Source organism: Mobula birostris, chromosome 11 (assembly GCF_030028105.1).
Source record: "Mobula birostris isolate sMobBir1 chromosome 11, sMobBir1.hap1, whole genome shotgun sequence".
NCBI classification, from domain to species: Eukaryota; Metazoa; Chordata; class Chondrichthyes; order Myliobatiformes; family Myliobatidae; genus Mobula; species Mobula birostris.
Genome location: NC_092380.1, coordinates 81,010,403 through 81,030,134, shown reverse-complemented (window position 1 = coordinate 81,030,134; position 19,732 = coordinate 81,010,403). Strand labels below are relative to the sequence as shown.

Sequence of the window (19,732 nt, the reverse complement as noted above, 5' to 3'; positions counted from 1 at the left end):
TACACCCCCATCCTTTCACGATTGCATATCTCACCCTTTTGATTCCCCTGACTCAATCCACCATAAATCAATTGACAAGGGATTTCGAGGCAAAAAATACCTACTCCCCACCACAGGCCTGAATCTTCCATTGTGGAAGCCTTAGAATACCTACTACAAACACATTGTATTGATCCACAACTACAGGACAGCGTTCAGTGTTCGCTTTTTGTTTTGTGTTGATGGAGTGCAGCAAGAAACTATGGAGCCTAACCTCAGAAAGTTCAGCTGGCAACATTGGTAGGTTGTGGTCAAATAAAACAAGAATTGCAATTCAATAGTGTACTGAGCTGAGAGGATAACAATACTGCACAGTTCTATTCATCTACTGAACAGGATCTCATTAGTTGATGAGTTGCATCAAAGTTCTGCAGCAAGATTGAAGTCTCATCATATCTATGTGTCAGATAAACTTCAAAGCCTTTTTCCACAGAATACGTTATTAGAACATTAATATTTTTCCAGATCTTCATTTAGTTAAAAATACCAAAGTGACATTGTCTTAATGGTTGATAGACTGCCCTGTTTAACCTGCTGCCTAATTAACCTCAAGTAATTGTGCCTATATTTGAATATATTTGCATCATAATCAGTTTCACATTACCTTTGATGAATAAATTCACTTACAAATTACATTATCTTTTATTTTAAATCATAAAATGAACAGTTGAATTTCCTATGAACAATTATTTCTCTTATCTCAATACTTGCATTTTGAGGAGGTAAAACTTACAGTATGAAAATAAGACTACAGCATATACCGAGCTTGATTTGTTTCAATACATCACTGACACTGTGCATGCAACTACCTTTCTGAGTTGCAGGATACATAAAGCCAAACAGTCTGAAACACACGACAGTAATAAAGTCAGAAGTCAGTAGCCGGCAGGATACGAGTCAACAAATGAACAAGTGAGTGCGTGCAGCTCTGGTGTTTGCAAAGGACTCAAACCTGTTCTCATCATGCAGGTTATCTTTGACTCGTTGAAGCCTTCAGCACCTTATTATCCAAAGGCCTACCTTCTACTCAACAATCTTGGCAGCCTTTTGCAAACAACTCAAAGTGAAGATGATTTATTTCATTGAAGAAATGCCAATCAATTCAGCTCCTCCTTTTAGGTTTGTTTGATGCTCATCCAAGTGGTGACTTCAAAGCACTAAACATTTAACATTCTGCTTCTGGTAATGAAAGGAAGCATTGCTTTACTGTTGCTTTCTTTTATTAATTATTTTATTTAGCATTAGATGCCTCCAACACGGTACACTATTCCACCTATGCATCCTTTAATTGTAACTTTAAAGTCATCTCTGCATCCTCTAATATGGAATTCTAACATTGAAAAGTGAGTGAGATTTCCATTGTCTTAAAATATTAAACTCCATTTTATTCTGGAATTTATATTTTTTTTTGTTGGTTAAGCAGGATTATACTACTTCCATTTACAACTGCTCCAATTTGATCAGTTTCTTCACAATTGTTTCATAATCACACTCTTCCGCTTTGTAGCACAATCTATTTTATTTCTCCTGCATGCTTCCTTATCACAGACCTTCTGTTTGGATCTCAGTTCTTCAAAGTTTATAATAAATTTATTATCGAGGTACATATATAGCACCATGTACTATTCTGAAATCCATTATCTTGCAGGCATTCACAGTAGAACAAAGAAATACAATAGAATAAATGAAAAACCACATACACAGACTGACAAACAACCAATGTGCAAAAAAAGACTGTGCAAATGCAACAATAATAATAATACTGGGAACATAAATAATGGAATCCTTCAAAGTGAGTCCATAGTTTGTGGAATCAGTTCAGTGTTGAGGTGAGTGAAGTTATCTTTCTGGTTCAGGATCCTGACGGCTGAAAGGTAAAAACCTGTTGGTGTGGGTCCTACTGATCCTGTACCTCCTTCCCAATGGCAGCAGTGAGAAGAGAGCATGGGCTGTGTGGTGGGGTCACTGATGACACTGCTCAGCCTTCACCCTCCTTTTTAAAACTCATTTTGTTGCTAGCAATTTAGAGTTCTGATGCAAGATAAGCTCCAAACTGTTTCTCTCTGTATAGATGATATCTTGTTGTAGTTCAAATGTGCATTTCCCTTGTTATTTGTTTTTATTTTAAACATGTAGGGATTGTTCTGTTAATTTGTCACAGATTACCACTTGTGAAAACCGCAAGCCCTGCATGTGATTTTAATTTATATATTGCTGCCAGTCTGCCCTGAAAACACTGGTCATACCAGCCACAATAAAATAGCAAAAAAGTTCTAATACAGAATAACTTTCAGCCATAAAGAAGTGACCACAGCTGCAGTTTCATCTTGGAATTTGATAAATTCACTAATCTGTCACTGCGTATTTATAATGACTAATTTCTTACAGTACTATCTTTACTGTATTACTCCTTTCTTAAAACATTGTACGATCATTGCTTCATTATTTCAATGTTGCTCAAAGTTTATTTATTGAATTGCTAATAAAAGTTCGTAAACTGTGAAGAATACACATTTAAACATTGGGTAAGGCTTCTTGAATGGCTTAAAGAAATAACTGTCAAACAAATAATAGAAGGCTACGTAATTCTGTGTTCTTTTCTGGTAATTTATTATCATATTACTTACATGAAAATGCCCAAATTATTCTGGATTAGGCTGATATTAAAGTTGATCACAGTAATGACCTGCTATGTGTGTAGCGCATTCCCATTCGTAGATAGAGAGAACGAAGAAACAGATGAAGAGCAAACAACTACCCACGCAGAAAATCGCACAGCAAAGCAAATGATGTTAGATGGTCTCACCTTAAAATAGGCAACCAAACAAAAAAGCCAAGTAAAGGCACAGTTACATAGAGGAGGACTGGAATGAACAAGTAAAACTGTGATCATCTTTGCTGGCCTCTGCTGCTTGTTGGACACCAACAACCTGCTTTCCTGTAAAAGAGCAAATGTATCCTTTGCTACTTCGAGTTGGGACTGAGTGTGATTGAGACCCCAGTGGGACAACTGAATAGGAATCACTGAACTATAGCTGTCTAGTGAAATCAACAATTCAGAGCTTAAACATTAGAAAAATGAAAAGACCTCAGCACAAATTATATGGTCACCACTACTAATAAACTTTGGCTTCTGGCAAAATGTTAATATACAGCTGTCTGCCAAGTAAATACGACTTTAGTTACAATAAACTTTTTACCATAAGGAAAGTTTCCAAAGTCAAATTCAACATCTCTGAGGGAATTTGACTAATTATCATGCTTTTGATGCCAGTCCCACGACGAATTCTCTTCCTGGAGAATGCGGATAAAAGTCTTATGGTATCAAAAGATTCTAAAATTCTTACTATCATCAAATTTTAATAGCATCCCAATAGTAAAGAGCCCACATATGCACAGAACCTTTTCTTGATTGATGTGATCATTCTCAATAATTGTTGAATAGTGTCGAACAAAATATATTCTATACATGCCATTTAAACATAAACAGGTTCATTTTTTATTTTATGTGGAAGCAATGTTTGTAGCTTACCATATTGAATGACTATGGCAGAAATCTAATGCAGAGATTATTTGTCTGAAGAATTTTCTGGCCTCCTTTGGTGTCAATCGTCCTTTTTTCACGAGATAATCGAAGAGTTCTCCCCCCGAAACATGTTCTAGCACCAAGTACCTGAGGAATGAAATTACACAAAGTAAGAAAAGTAATGGGAGATGATCTGAGGAGTCATGTAAACATAAGAAATTAAATCAGCAGAATATTTCTGCTGAGAGGTTCTATCTCAATGAAAGGGACAAAATAATATTCTAATTGCCTGCTATTGTGGTTTAAAAACAAATAATATTTTATGTTTTAAAAAATAAGGTACGTAATGCAAAAGCATCAAGAAATTAACCTTGGAGACACAAGAGGCTGCAGATGCTATAGACCGACAAACTGCTGGAGAAACTCAGCAGGTCAAGCAACATTTGTGGGTGCAAGGGGACAATCAGTGTTCCAGATTAAATGTCACAAAGCTGCAAAAGTCAAAGCCAGCAACCACTTTGGATAAAGGATCACAGGATCTACTCCATTCTTTTATTACCATAATTATTTCTGCACTTTTTGTGATGTAATTGGAACTGCCCCAATAATGGTTGAAATGTTGAAGAATTACAGAGTACACTGCAAAAGAAGGATATAAACAGTGGATGACGATATTAATGGCCTAACAGGCAACATTCATGAATAATAGCATTTTGCCACTAGATTAATGAATGTGTTAACTCATTTCTATTAAAAAAAGATTTACGACAACATTAAAACTGTGGACCGAATATTTCCATTAGTATCAGCAACAACAACTTCTGAGCTTTAGTACCAGAAAGGGGGATAAATAAGACAACAGCATATGAATAAATCACATTTTAAAATGACTCGTTTACTCCAAAACATAAGGGCAGAAGATTTAGTTAGAACTCATTTCAACAACGAAAAGCTTTCCACAGAACAATCAGTGGTTGTGAAGGACAGTTCCTCCATAGTGGCATTTACAGAGAATTCTGAGGAAACTACAATAACAATAAAATATGTTCATAACTAATTATAAAAATGGTAATAATGCCACTACCAGAACTATTATTATTATTACTAGAAAGTATATGTTAAAGAGTTAAATTGTTCGTCTCCATTTTTAATTAGGTAAGGATACTGCTAAGGCAGAGTGGAATCCCAGGGTGCCAGGAAGCTGGCTCATACTTGGTGAACTTACCTGGTTGTCATGCTGAGGTGGCAAATTCAGAAACAATGATTCAGCTGACATTGTACTGAATGGCATTTTGATATCTACGTAATAAAGGGCCTTGGGAACAGGACTAAAGCACTGAACTCCATGTTGTTTTAACTCGGACACTGCTGGCAGTCAAGGCCAATGCAGAACACGTTGCAATTACCACGGCTAATAGCGAGAGAACTGCTTTATGTGCCCCCTAGAAGTCATTGCCTTTAAGCTACAGAAAGCTGCTTGTAGTCGAGGTGCTGTCTGGTTGACCTCCATAATACTCTTTTAATGCACAAGTTGCTTCAAACACTTTCTAGTATGTGGCAGAAAGCAGAATAAAATCAGTAGAATGCAAAGAGGGCAAGGAGTCATCCGAATCAGAATCGGGCTTATTATCACTGACGTATGTCATGAAATTTGTTGTTTTGTGGCAGCAGTTCAGCACAAGACATAAAAAATTCCTGAGTTTCAATAAGTAAATAGTGCTAAGCGGAATAACAAGAAAGCGTTCATGGACCATTCAGAAATCTGATGACAGAGGGAAAGAAATTGTTCCAAAGGCATTTAGTGTGGAACTTGAGTCTTCTGATCCTTCTCCCCAGTGGTAGCAATAAGAGGCCATGCACAGATGGTGAAAGTCCTTAATGATGAACGGCTCCTTCTTTAGGCATCACTGTTTGAAGACGTTCTCGATGGTGGGGACGATTGTGTCCACGATGATGGATTGAGACTACAGTCTTCTGCAGTCTTTTTGGATCCTGCACATTGTCGCTTCCATACCAGGCAGTGACACAACCAGTCAGATTGCTCTCCACTGCACATCAGCAGAAACTTTCCAGACTCTGGACACAAACAAAATCTGCTCAAACTCCTAATGAGGAGGAGGAGGAGGAGAAGATGGCAGCACGACACAGCGCGCATGGCTGCTCCGGAATGATATCTGTATTTGTTAAGTAGGGTACCGTGCACAATTCTGATTTGATGGAGATAGGTGTGAGAGCGCGGAGGGACATCTCGAGAAACTTCTGAAATGCCCGCTTCGCTGCCGCTGCTACTGTGCGATCGAGAATCTCCGGAGGAGTAGGCCTCTGAGTCCTCGGCTTTGCTTGCTTTGGCGGCTGGGATGAGGTCGAAGGTGCTCGGCAGAGAATGGCGCTCAGGAGGCTGTATCGGAGGGGCTGGTCGGAGGCTCGAAGTTTTCGGATGGACTCAGTTGGCTGCTCCCAATGGAGCGGCAGTTGTCAGTTGTCGGTGCCTGGAGGTTTATGGCAGGGGAGTTTCTCCCTTTTTGCTGCCTGCTATCAGGGACTATAGGAGTCAATCGGGACTTGAGATTTTTTTTTTACCGTGCCGATGGTCTGTTCTTTATCAAATTATGGTATTGTTTTGCAGTGCTGTAACTATATGTTATAATTATGTGGTTTTGTTAGTGTTAGGCTTTGGTTTGTCCTGTTTTTCTGTGATATCACTCTGGAGGAACATTGTATTATTTCTTAATGCATACATGCATTTCTAAATGACAATAAACAAGGACTGAGTGTCCTCATAATCTAATCTAATCTAAGAAGAGCAGCTGGCATGCATTCTTCCAATTCAGATTGATTTATTTATCACATGTACATTGAAACATATGGTGAAACGTGTCGCTTGCATAACAACTAACCCAACCTAGGTATCACATACAAAATGCTGGAGAAACTCAGTCGGTCAGGCGGCATCTGTGGAAAGGAATAAACACAGGGCATCTCAACCCGAAACGCTAACTGTTTATTCCTTTCCATGGATGCTGCGTGACTAGGTGAGTTCTGCCAGCAATTTGTTCAGAGGTTCAGAGGTTCATTTATTTATTATCAAAGTATATCAACTCTCAAATTCTTCATCTCCAGGTTGCCATGAAACCAAGAAAGAAAGGCAGCACAATCATCAACCCCCCAAAATAGCCCCCTCCCCGCACAAAACAAAACCAAACAAAAACAGAACAGGCACGTTAACCCCCAAAATTCCTCCTCCCACACAAAAAAACAAAAAAAAAGGAACAGGCACGTCAACCCCCAGATACCTCTTCCCACACAAAAAAAATCAAAACGGAACGGGCACATCAACCCCTCAAATCCCTTCTCCCTCGCAAAAAAATAACAAAAACAGAACAGACATATCAACCTCTCAAGTTTCTTCTCCTGCACAAAACAAAACAGAACAAACAAAACAGAACAGGCACATCAACCACCCCCCTCAAATTCCTCGTCCCCGCACAAAAAAAACAGGAAACGTTGGGCAAAAAACACAGAATATAAAAAACAATAAGACTGAAAAAACTCTAAAGTCCAAGTCCGCATCCAAAATGCAGAAAACCTGGGGAATAGTCTCCGGGCCCAGCGGCAGACCTTTCCCTCTCCATAGTAGAGCGATTAAAAGACAGGCAGCCAGTGCTCACCTTCTGCACTCGCACCAATCTTTCTTGTCGCTTTAACTGGTGAACAATGGAAGCTTTATCCAGCGAAATGGAGTCAAACAATAGCTTGCATCCTGGCCTGCAGGATTCTTGCCACGAGGCTCCTGCACACTGTCTCTGTCTACCGGAATCCTCTCGGAGGCTGCAGAGTGCTGAAGCACCCAAACGACCTCCAGGCTTTGACATTTGCCTCGAAGTTTCAATCTCCCTTGTCGCTTTAAATCGGTGAACAATGGCAGATTTAATTGGCGAAATGGAGTCGAACATCGGCTCACAACCTGCCCACCATGAGGTTCCCACATGCTGCCTTTGCCTCCCAGAATCCTCTCAGAGACTGCAGAGCACCGGAACACCCAAACGATCTCCAAACAGCAAATAGCAGGCTCCAACAGTTCCACAATCACAACCAAGATGCAAAGCAAACGTAACAGATTTAAAAGAAGTGAAAGATATGTTTTCATGATCCATCCAGGAGACAGCGACCAAAGGAGTATTGTATGCAGGTGCCATCTTGATCTTGGATTTCCAGCATCTGCAGCTTTTCTTGTGTTTATCATTCTACAACCCAGGTATGTTGGGGCAGCCCACAAGTGTCACCACATATTCCGGTGCCAACATGCCCCCAATAGTCAGCAGAGCAACGTAAGCAGCAACAACAATAACGGCAGAACAAGCCCTTTCCTCCCTCACACTCACCCACACACACACAGACAGGTCTCCAACTCTAGGACAGGCCATTGTCGGGGACTGCAGTCTCCGGTGGACCCACAGACATTGGACCTCTGATGATTGTATCAATGTGTTGGTCTCAGGATAGTTTCTCTGAGATGTTGAGAAGCCTCTCATCTTTTACAATGCTGACACTGATCTCTCAATGAAGCCAGGTGTATGTTCTCAACTTGTTCTTGAAGTCCGCTGTTAATTCCATGGTCTTGCTGATCTTGAGTGTGAAGTTGTTGTTGTGCCACCATTCGACTATCTCACTTCGGGACACTACGTTGTCACCATCTGAGATTCTGTCAACAGCGGTATCAGCAGCAAATTTATAGATGGTGTTTAAGCTGTGCCTAGCTACCCAATCATGACTGTAGAGAGAGTAGAACAGAATATGCCTGTGTTGACTGTCAGTGAGGAGAAGATGCTACTGCCGATTGTCACTGAAAGAGATCTCTCAATAAGGACGTCGAGGATCCAGTTGCAGTCGGTTGTACAGTCAGTTGCAGTCCTACGTTTTGAAGCTTAGTTGATTATTCTGAGGGATGATGGCGTTGAACACTGAGCTCAGGGCAGAGTAACAGTTATATACCAGGTGGGTTGAAAGCCCCGGCCCGTTTCTATTCTATAGTGCTCTATGACTTTGTTTATCTAAACTTAAAATAATGAGGTCCATCTCTTTAGCACACAGTATCTCGCCAAGTAAGCAACTACCTACTTATGCCTTCTCTACTTCCTGTTGACTTTGAACATTCCCTGTTCCCTTTCTCAACACACATTACTCCTTCAAAGAACTCAACAAAATTCATCACAGAAGAATTTTTTTATAAAACCACGTTGACTTTGTCTGATAACCTTGACATTTTCCAAAAGCACTGCTGTAATATGTTTACTAATAACACCAACATTTTCTGCAAGCTAATCAGCCGTAGTTTCCTGCTTTCCATCTTATTCTCTCTCACATTTGTTTCTTTTCCCAAATGAACTAAGGAAATTTGGAAAACTATCAAGAAACCATGCACTACCCCACTCACTATTTTTGTGGTCCTGAGAGATGTCCATCAGTACCCAAAGTCTTGTTAGTCTGCAGCTCTAACATTTTCCCAAGTTCATTCCCTTCCCCTTTGGCACTATTTCTGGTATTTTATTTGTATGTTCGATTTTGAACGCTGATGCAAAATATTTATTTAATTCATCTATCTACCGTCCCCCATGATTAAGTTCCTAGAATCAATTTATTACCTTATTTTACCAGCATTTTCTCATTCTCTAATGTATATGAAATAACTTTACACATAAAATACATTTGTGAAACATTCTCATCAAATTTAGAAATGGTTTTAAATGTTCAGCAGATGCACAGTGGCAAGATCAGCCAATCACGTGGCAGCAAAACAATGTATAATGCACAATAACTTTTTGGGCGCTATAGTCCTGAGGAGACACCGGATTGAGTAGCAGAGGAGTTTAAAGGAACGGCCAGGAGCAGACAGCACTGTTTTGTGTGCCACAGTTCCTGAGGAGGCAAAGTTAGGCACTCTGCAAGGTCCAACAAAAATAAGTTAGATTTAAGTGGAGCAACCAGTGTTAGTGTGGGCAGTTGAGTATGAGGGTCATTAGGGCTTCTGCGAGGAGAGGTGAAGGCAGTAGGTAGATTTTTTTCCGTTATTATTCTTTATTTCTTTCTTATTGCACATTTAGACCTGTGGGGGTGCCAGACCGGATAATGGAAAGATCCTCTTGCGGGATGTGAGAAAGCACGGAGACCTCCAATATCCCTGATGACTACACCTGCAAGAAATGTATCCAGCTGCAGCTTCTAACAGACTATGGAAAGCAGCTGAAACTGGAACTGGATGAACTCTGGATCATTCAAGAGGCTGAGGGGGTGATAGACAGGACTTAGAGGGAGGTAGTTTTACCCGAGGTACAGCACACAGGACTGTCAGGAGGGGGAAAGGTGATAGAAAGCCAGTGAAGAGTTCCCCTGTGGCCATTCCTCTCAACAACAAGTACACCAATTTCAATACTGTTGAGGGGGATGACTAAGCAGAGGAAAGCCATAGTGATCAGGTCTCTGGCACTGAGTCTGGCTCTGTAGCTCAGAAGCGAAGAGGGTGAAAAGAGGCGAGTTGTAGTAATAGGGGATTCGTTGGTTAGGGGAACATAACCACACCCTCTCCATGAACTGTTTGTTCTTCTGCCATCAGGCAAATGTTACAGGAGCATCAAAACTAAAACCACAAGGCTACTAAACAGCTTCCTCCCACAGGCAGTCAGACTGCTAAATAGCTGCTCCACCTGACTCTGCTTTGGACACTTTTAACTTGCACTGGACACTTATAACTGATTTTAACTGACATGTGGCTGTTGTGTTTTACTATTTATTGTTATGTTTATTATTTAGTGTTGCATTTGTTATGTTATGATTGCACTGCTCCTGGGAAATGCTGTCTCATTCTGCCCTGCAGAGCTGATGTATGGTTACAATGACAATAAAGTTTTTTGAATCTTGAATCTTGAATAAAAGATGTTCTGTGAACAATAACAAGATTCCTAGATAGTTTGTTGCTTCCCAGGTGCCAGCATAAGGGATATCTCAGATCGATTCCACAGCAATCTTAAGTGGGAGGATGAGCAGCCAGAAATTGAAGTCCATGTCGATACCAATGGCATGGGCAGGATGGGTGATGAGGTCCTGCAAAGTGAGTTCAGGGAGTTAGGCGCTAAGCTAAAGGACAGGACCATCAGAGTTGTGTTCTCAGGATTGCGACCTGTGCCACATGCTACAGTTTAACACATGGCTAAGGAGTTGGTGCAGGACGGACAGCTTCAGATTTTTGGCTCTTTTCCATGGAAGGTGGGACCAAGGAAAGGACAGTTTGCACCTGAACTGGACGGGAGCCAATATCCTTGTGGGGAACTTTTGCTAGTGCTGCACGGGGGGTGTGGGGGAGGGAGGGGGTAGTGAGGTTCAACTAGAGCTGTGGGGGGCTGGGAACCAGAACTCCAGAACAGATAGTGCAGTCGTTGTGGAGGAGGATGTTGTTAAACCTAAATACAAAGTCAGAGCTGGATGAGAAAGAATTTGTGAAATATGTTTAATCAATATGTAACCAGGTGACTATTAAATGTTATTTTTTATTGTTAAGGTGCACTTATGTATTTACCCTGGTAATGCTAAAATAGCTGCCTGTGCCTTTAAGAAAAAGTGGTGCTGACCTTGCCAATTAAAATGTTGAGCAAGATTGGAATCAACAAGGACGAAAGCTGATTGCAAGCGACGATGTTCAGCACCATCTACCTGCATTTGACCGGTCTACTTCTCCCTCTCACATACTGCTGCTGAAGGAAGACACCAGCATCTAACTGGTCTCCATCTCCCTCACTGGTGCCGGAGGAAGGTGCCGGGATCTTGAGTCCTGACAAGGTTTAATTGGCATGTTTTGCAGATTGGACTCAGTTCTAGAGGACTCTGCATTTCTGGTTTATTTTATTTCATTTTTTTGTTACTTATTTTATTTTATTGTTATTTTGAGTGATATTGATCAGGGCATTCTGGCAGTGAACAACACAGGGCTAACTTAAGCTGAACTGAACTAAAGTCAACATTTCTAGACTTTCAGGGACTCTACTATTTGATGTTTAATATTCTATGTGTTATTTGTTCATTTTTTTGCTGTTTCTATCATTTGTTCTTTTTTTTACACATTGGGTGTTTGATGTTTTCTTTGAATAGGTTGCATGGTGCTTCTTAGTTTCGTGGCTGTCTGCAGGAAGACGAATCTCAGGGTTACATAATGCATACATACTTTCATAATAAATGTACTTTGACTTTGACTCGGGATAGCCAACATAGCTGTATGTGTGATAAGTCACCAATCTTATAAAGTTTTTCGAGAAAGTCGCCAGGAAAGCTGATGAAGGCAATGCAGTGGATGTTGCCTACATGGACTTTAGCAAGGCCTTTGACAAGGTCCCACATGGGAGGTTGGTCAAGACGGTTCAGTCATTTGGCATTCAAGATGAGGTAGTAACTTGGATTAAATATTGGCTTGACAGAGGAAGCTAGAGAGTGGTTATAGATGGTTGCCTCTCTGACCGGAGGCCTGTGACTTCAGGGTCTCTATATTAACAATATGGATGATAATGTGGTATATTGGATCAGCAATTTTGCAGATGACACCAAGGTTGGGGAGATAGTGGATAGTGAGGAAGACTATCAAAGCTTGCAGTGGGATTTAGGCCAGCTGGAAAAATAGGCTGAAAATTGGCCGTTGGAATTTAATGCAGACAAATGTGAGGTGTTGCACTGCGGCAGAACCAGCCAGGATGGGTCTTACACAGTGAGCGACAAGGCACTGAGGAATGTGTTAGAACAGAGGGATCTGGGAATACAGATCCATAAGTTCTCAAATGCGACAGCACAGGTGGATAGGGTTGCAACGAAAGCTTTTGTCACTTTGGCCTTCATAAATCAATGTACTGAGTACAGGAGTTGGGATGTTTTGTCGAAGTTGTACAAGGTGTGATGAGACCTAATTTGGAGTATTGCATCCAGTTTCGGTCATGTACCTGTAGGAAAAATGGAAATAAGATTGAAATAATGCAGAGAAAATTTACAAGGATGCAGCTGCCGGGACTTGAGGACCTGAGTTATAGGGAAAGCTTGGAAAGGTTAGGACTTTATTCTCTGTAACGTAGATGATTGAGAGAAGATTTGATAGATGTATACAAAAATATGAGGGGTATAGATAGTGTAAATGCAAGCAAGCTTTCCATACTGAGGTTGAGTGAGCCAATGACATAGATAGGACAAAGGAGGAGGTCCTGAAGAGAGATTTCCAGGAGTTAGGAAGGAAGCTGAGAAGCAGGACCTCCAGGGTAGTAATCTCGGGATTGCTACCTGTGCCACGTGCTAGCGAGGGCAAGAATAGTAAGATCAGGCAGATGAATGCGTGGCTGAGAGACTGGTGCAGGGGGCAGGGCTTCAGATTCTTGGATCATTGGGATCTCTTCTGGGGGAAGTATGACCTGTTCAAAAAGGACAGGTTACACCTGAACCCGAAGGGGACCAATATCCTGGCGGGAAAGTTTAATAGAGCTGTTAGGGAGGGTTTAAACTAATTTGGCAGGGGAATGGGAACTGAAATGACAGAGCGGAGGAAGGGGAAAACAGTAATAAATCTAAGATAGTGAGCAGTAAAGATGTCAGGAAAGACAGGCAGGTGATGGGGCAAATTTGTAGCCATTGGGATGAGTTGTAGTGCAATAAAGTTGCAGTGAAATCAAAGCAAAAAGTATCAAATACTGATCTTAAGGTGTTTTACTTAAATGCGCGCAGCATAAGGAATAAGGTGGATGATCTTGTCGTACAGCTACGGATTGGCAGGTATGATATTGTGGTCATCACTGAGACCTGGCTAAAGGATGCATGTCTCTGGAAGCTGAACGTCCAAGGATACACGGTGTATCGGAAGGATAGGAAGGTAGGTAGAGGGGGAGGCATGGCTTTATTGGTAAGAAATGATATTAAATCATTAGAAAGAGGTGATATAGGATCGGAAGGTGCAGAATCTTTATGGGTTGAGCTAAGAAATAGCAGGGGTAAAAGGACCTTGATGGCAGTTATTTATAGGCCTCCAAACAATTGCAGGGATGGAGACTACAAATTACAACTGGAAATAGAAAAGGCTTGTCAGAAGGGCAGTGTTATGATAATTGTGGGGGATTTTAACATGCGAGTGGATTGGGAAAATCAGGTCGGCACTGGATCTCAAGAGAGAGAATTTGTAGAATGTCTGCAAGATGGCTTTTTAGAACAGCTTGTTGTTGAGCCCACTAGGGGATCGGCTGTACTGGATTGGGTAATGTGTAATGAACCGGAGGTGATTAGAGAGATTGAGGTGAAGGAACCCTTAGGAGGCAGTGATCATAACATGATTGAGTTCACTGTGAAATTTGAAAAAGAGAAGCTGAAATCTGATGTGTTGGTATTTCAGTAGAGTAAAGGAAATTACAGTAGCATGAGAGAGGAACTGGCCAAAGTTGACTGAAAAGGGACACTGGCGGGAAAGACAGCAGAGCAGCAGTGGCTGGAGTTTATGCGAGAAGTGAGGAAGGTGCAAGACAGGTATATTCCCAAAAAGAAGAAATTTTCAAGTGGAAAAAGGATGCAACCGTGGTTGACAAGAAAAGTCAAAGCCAAAGTTAAAGCAAAGGAGAGGGCATACAAGGAAGTAAAAATTAGTGGGAAGACAGAGGATTGGGAAGTTTTTAAAAGCTTACAAAAGGAAACTAAGAAGGTCATTAAGAGGGAAAAGATTAACTATGAAAGGAAGCTAGCAAATAATATCAAAGAGGATATTAAAAGCTTTATCAAGTATATAAAGAGTAAAAGACAGGTGAGAGTAGATATAGGACCGATAGAAAATGATGCTGGAGAAATTGTAATGGGAGATAAGGAGATGGCAGAGGAACTGAATGAGTATTTTGCATCAGTCTTCACACGGGAAGACATCAGCAGTATACCGGACACTCAAGGGTGGCAGGGAAGAGAAGTGTGCGCAGTCACAATTACGACAGAGAAAGTACTCAGGAAGCTGAATAGTCTAAAGGTAGATAAATCTCCCGGACCAGATGAAATGCACCCTCGTGTTCTGAAGGAAGTAGCTGTGGAAATTGCAGAGGCATTAGCGATGATCTTTCAAAAGTCAATAGATTCTGGCATGGTTCCGGAGGACTGGAAGATTGCAAATGTCACTCTGCTATTTAAGAAGGGGGCAAGGAAGCAAAAAGGAAATTATTGACCTGTTAGCTTGACATCCATGGTTGGGAAGTTGTTGGAGTCGATTGTCAAGGATGGGGTTACAGAGTACCTGGAGGCATATGACAAGATAGGCAGAACTCAGCATGGATTCCTTAAAGGAAAATCCTGCCTGACAAACCTATTACAATTTTTTGAGGAAATTACCAGTAGGCTAGACAAGGGAGATGCAGTGGATGTTGTATATTTGGATATTCAGAAGGCCTTTGACAAGGTGCCACACATGAGGCTACTTAACAAGATAAGAGCCCATGGAATTACGGGAAAGTTACATACATGGATAGAGCATTGGCTGATTGGCAGGAAACAGAGAGTGGGAATAAAGGGATCCTATTCTGTTTGGCTGCCGGTTACCAGTGATGTTCCACAGAGGTCCGTGTTGGGGCTGCTTCTTTTTACATTGTACATCAACGATTTGGATTATGGAATAGATGGCTTTGTGGCTAAGTTTGCTGACGATACGAAGATAGGTGAAGGGGCCGGTAGTGCTGAGGAAACGGAGAGTCTGCAGAGAGATTTGGATAGATTGGAAGAATGGGCAGAGAAGTGGCAAATGAAGTACAATGTTGAAAAGCGTATGGTTATGCACTTCGGCAGAAAAAATAAACAGGCAGACTATTATTTAAATGGGGAAAGAATTCAAAGTTCGGAGGTGCAACGGGACTTGGGAGTCCTCGTACAGGATACCCTTAAAGTTAACCTCCAGATTGAGTCAGTAGTGAAGAAGGTGAATGCAATGTTAGCATTCATTTCTAGAGGAATAGAGTATAGGAGCAGGGATGTGATGTTGAGTCTCTATAAGGCACTGGTGAGACCTCAATTTTGGTCTCCTTATTTAAGAAAGGATGTGCTGACGTTGGAGTGGGTACAGAGAAGATTCACTAGAATGATTCCTGGAATGAGAGGGTTAACATATGAAGAACGTTTGTCCACTCTTGGACTGTATTCCTTGGAGTTCAGAAGAATGAGGGGAGACCTCATAGAAACATTTCGAATGTTGAAAGGCATGGACAGAGTGGATGTGGCAAAGTTGTTTCCCATGATGGGGGGGTCTGGTACGAGAGAGCATGACTTAAGGATTGAAGGGCGCCCATTCAGAACAGAAATGCAAAGAAATTTTTTTAGTCAGAGAGTGATGAATCTATGGAATTTGTTGCCACGGGCAGCAGTGGAGGCCAAGTCATTGGGTGTATTTAAGGCAGAGATTGATAGGTATCTGAGTAACCAGGGCATCAAAGGTTATGGTGAGAAGGCGGGGAAGTGGGACTAAATGGGAGAATGGATCAGCTCATGATAAAATGGCGGAGCAGACTCGATGGGCCGAATGGCTGACTTCTGCTCCTTTGTCTTATAGTCATATGGTCTTAAAACCAGAGGTCATGGGTTAAGAGTGAAAGGTGAAATGTTTAAGAGAAACATGCGGGGAAACTTCTTCACTCAGACGGTGGTAAGATTGTGGAATGAGCTGCCAGCACAAGTGATGGATGTGTGGTTGATTTCAACATTTAAGACAAATTTAGATAGGTGCATGGATGGGACAGGTATGGAGGGCCACGGTCAGGGTGCAGATCGATGGGACTAGGCAGATTAATGGTTTGGCAGAGACTAGATGAGCCAAGTCCTGTTTCTATGATGTAGTGTTTTATGTATGACTGTATAAAAGCATGCAGACATCGTCAAGAGATTCAAATTCTGTTCAGACAAACATCAGAATGTGGTCTGCGATAACCTAAGCAAACGGCCTAAAAAAGAAAAAAGAAACACATTTAATTCACTACACTACACACTCTGGAGGTTTTAGTTGCAGAAAAATTATAGATTAACTGGAAGGCAAAGATACTGAAAATGCTGAAATCTGGACAAACAGAATATTGGAAGAACTCAAGAGAGTGAAGCGACATTTGTGGAGGCAAAAGCTGTGAGTGTGAGCTGTTATTTTGGGTTGAGATCCTACATTAGGAATGAAAGGGATGAGGACAGATTATGCAGTAGTTTGAGGGAGAGTTGGGGCAAAAGTTGATAGGTGGAGTCACATGACAGAGCAGCGCTAGACAGGTGGCACCAAGTGGTGGAGGGGGAATGGAAGGGGTTAGGAAAATTGAGCAAAGGGAGAAGAAATATTGGTGGACAGGATGAGTGCGAGAGCATGGGAGGAGCTGTTGGTCACCTGAAAATGTAAAATTCAATGTTCATACCATTGTATTGTAAGCTACATAATAAGTATGAAATGTTGTTCTAATTTGCCTTTGGTCTCAATGTAGCAACAGAGAAGGCTGATGACAGACAAATCAGTGTGGGAGTGGGAAGGGTGTTAAAATGACATGATGAAAGGCATTGATCGTGCCGATAGTCAGAGGCTTTTTCCCAGGGCTGAAATGGTTGCCACAAGAAGACACAGGTTTACGGTGCTGGGGAATAGGTACAGAGGAGATGTCAGGGGTAAGTTTTTACTCAGAGAGTGGTGAGTGCGTGGAATGGGCTGCCGGCAACAGTGGTGGAGGTGGATACGATAGGGTCTTTTAAGAGATTTTTGGATAGGTACATGGAGCTTAGAAAAATAGAGGGCTATGGGTAAGCCTAGTAATTTCTAAGGTAGGGACATGTTCGGCACAACTTTGTGGGCCGAAGGGCCTGTATTGTGCTGTAGGTTTTCTATGTTTCTATGTTTTTATGACATGTAACTGGAAGTTTGCAATGACCATTGCAGCCCCACTCCCAGAAAAATGATCCAGCCTTTATTTATTAATTTTTATTTTATTTAGAAATACAATACAGAATAAGCTCTTCTGGCCAGTGAACCACACTTCCCACAAACTCACCTATTTAACACTAAGCTAATCACAGGACAATTTACAATGACCAATTAACCCACTAACAAGTATATCTTTGGACAGTGGGAGGAAACTGGAGTGCCTGGGGGATCCCCTCATAGCTCACGGGGAGAATGTACAAATTCCTCACAGATGGTCCTGGAATTGAACTTTGAACTTCAGAATGTCTCGAACAATAATAACATTGCACTCACCATTGCACTACCATGGTGCCCTAGTCGATGCCTGATTTCTCTAATGAGGTCACATTGTGAGCAGTAAATGCAACAGACCAGATTGGAGGAGTTGTAGATGAATACCTGCTGGGAGGGTTACTTAGGTCCCTGGATGGCTGTGAGGGAGGAAGTGGAAGGACAGATGTTATACCTGCTATGGTTATAGGAGAAAAGTACCATGGGCGGAGGAGAGGTGGGTGGAAAGGATGAATGAACAAGTAAGTCATGAAGAGTGCCATCACTGCTGAAAACAAGAAGCAGGAGATAGGGAAGATATGAGGTGGGATCATGTTGGATTTGGTGGAAAGAGCAAAGGATGATATGTTGGATGCAGAGGCTAGTGGGCTGAAAGGTGAGGATCAAGGGAAGTCTACTGATGTTCTGCCCAGACATATGAAGGTTCCATCAATGATGGCAGAGGGGAAGCTGTAATTTAGGACTAAGGAAGTCACTTCCATTTTGTCCACCTGCACTGCACTTTCTCTGTAACCATAACACTATATTCTGAATTCTGTTTTCCTTTTGACTACTTCAGTGTACAATGATCTGTCCTGTTGACATGCAAACAAAGGTTTATCAAAATAGCTCATCAAATTACACTTTTTGATTCATACTCAACTAGTTATTGACACTGTATAGCAAAAAGCATGAAAAGTTGTAATAACCTTTTGAAAAGAATGAAATAAGGCCACAGACCATAAGACATGGGAACAGAATTAAGCCACCTGGCCCATTAAGTCTGTTCCACCATTCTATTATGGCTGATTTATTATCCATCTCAATTCTAGTATCCTACCTTCTCCCTGTAATCTTTGAAACCATTACTAATCAAGAACCTATTACCTCTGCTTTAAATGTACCCAGTATCTTGGCCTCCTCAGCCGTCTGTGGCACTGAATTCCACAGATTCACAACCTTCTGGTGAAAGAAATTTCTCCTCATCTCAGTTCGAAAGGGACATCCTTGTATTCTGAGGCTGTACCCTCTAGTCCTAGGCTCCCCCACTATAGGAAGCATGCTCTCCACATCCACTCTATCGAGGCATTTCGATATTCGATAGGTCTCAATGAAATCTCCCCTCATTGTTCTGCTCCATTCAATTAATCACACGTTTCAGCAAAAGAAAGCTAAACAAATTGTGAACACCCTTAATGGAAATGTTTTTGTATAAAGATTTGCAATATAAGGTAAGCAAGCAGGGAAAGAGTTTGTTCAGAGATGGAGCTCTAACAGCTGTAAAACAGCATGTAATACTTTATGATTGTGCAGGCTATATGGTGCTCAATTTAGAAACAAAGGGAAAGACATAAATTATGTGAAGATTACAGTTCTAGAATCCTGGTTATGGAAAAATTGCTTGCTGTTCTTATAATTGTTAATTCAACAGGAAAATTTCATTTGTCCTCTGATGACCTGGCTTTTACACAAAAGCAGATTGTAATGGAGATGCTTGTACAATTACTTATACCACATGTGTAGAGGTTATTTTGAGACTTCCTATTCTGCCAAAATTACCTTGGATCGATTGTGTGCCAACATTGACATCTGTTGGAATCTCACTTTATATCAGAATACTGATGAGTTTACATTGTAAACAAGAGTAAAAGTACATTTCTCATGTTACTCAATCCCAATAAATGTAAATGTTGCCAAATTTTGCTGCGGGGTTATAGAGAAATTATCAATATAAAACTGAAGTACATTCCTATTTTCTGTCTTCTTCCCAATTTCAGCCTGTCCCTCTCTGGCATAGGGCATTTCTTCATTCAGTTCTTCACTCCTAATTTATGCCCCATTTATTCTCTTCTCCACCACCAGCCCATTTAGCTATCCATTCTTCCTAGCCTGTTCTCATTCCTCCTCACTTGAATGACGATTCATGTAGCAAGATATGA

At 41.2% G+C, this 19,732-nt stretch overlaps 1 protein-coding gene across 1 annotated transcript in view; it reads right to left on the bottom strand.

Annotated features, from left to right (window-relative positions):
- Positions 1-19,732, bottom strand: part of LOC140205542 (serine/threonine-protein kinase BRSK2) — a 1,025,607-nt gene that overhangs the window by 379,250 nt on the left and 626,625 nt on the right. The window contains exon 4 of the mRNA XM_072273159.1: positions 3,572-3,712. Within this exon, the coding sequence (XP_072129260.1) occupies positions 3,572-3,712 (141 nt within the window). The remainder of the gene's footprint in view (positions 1-3,571; positions 3,713-19,732) is intronic.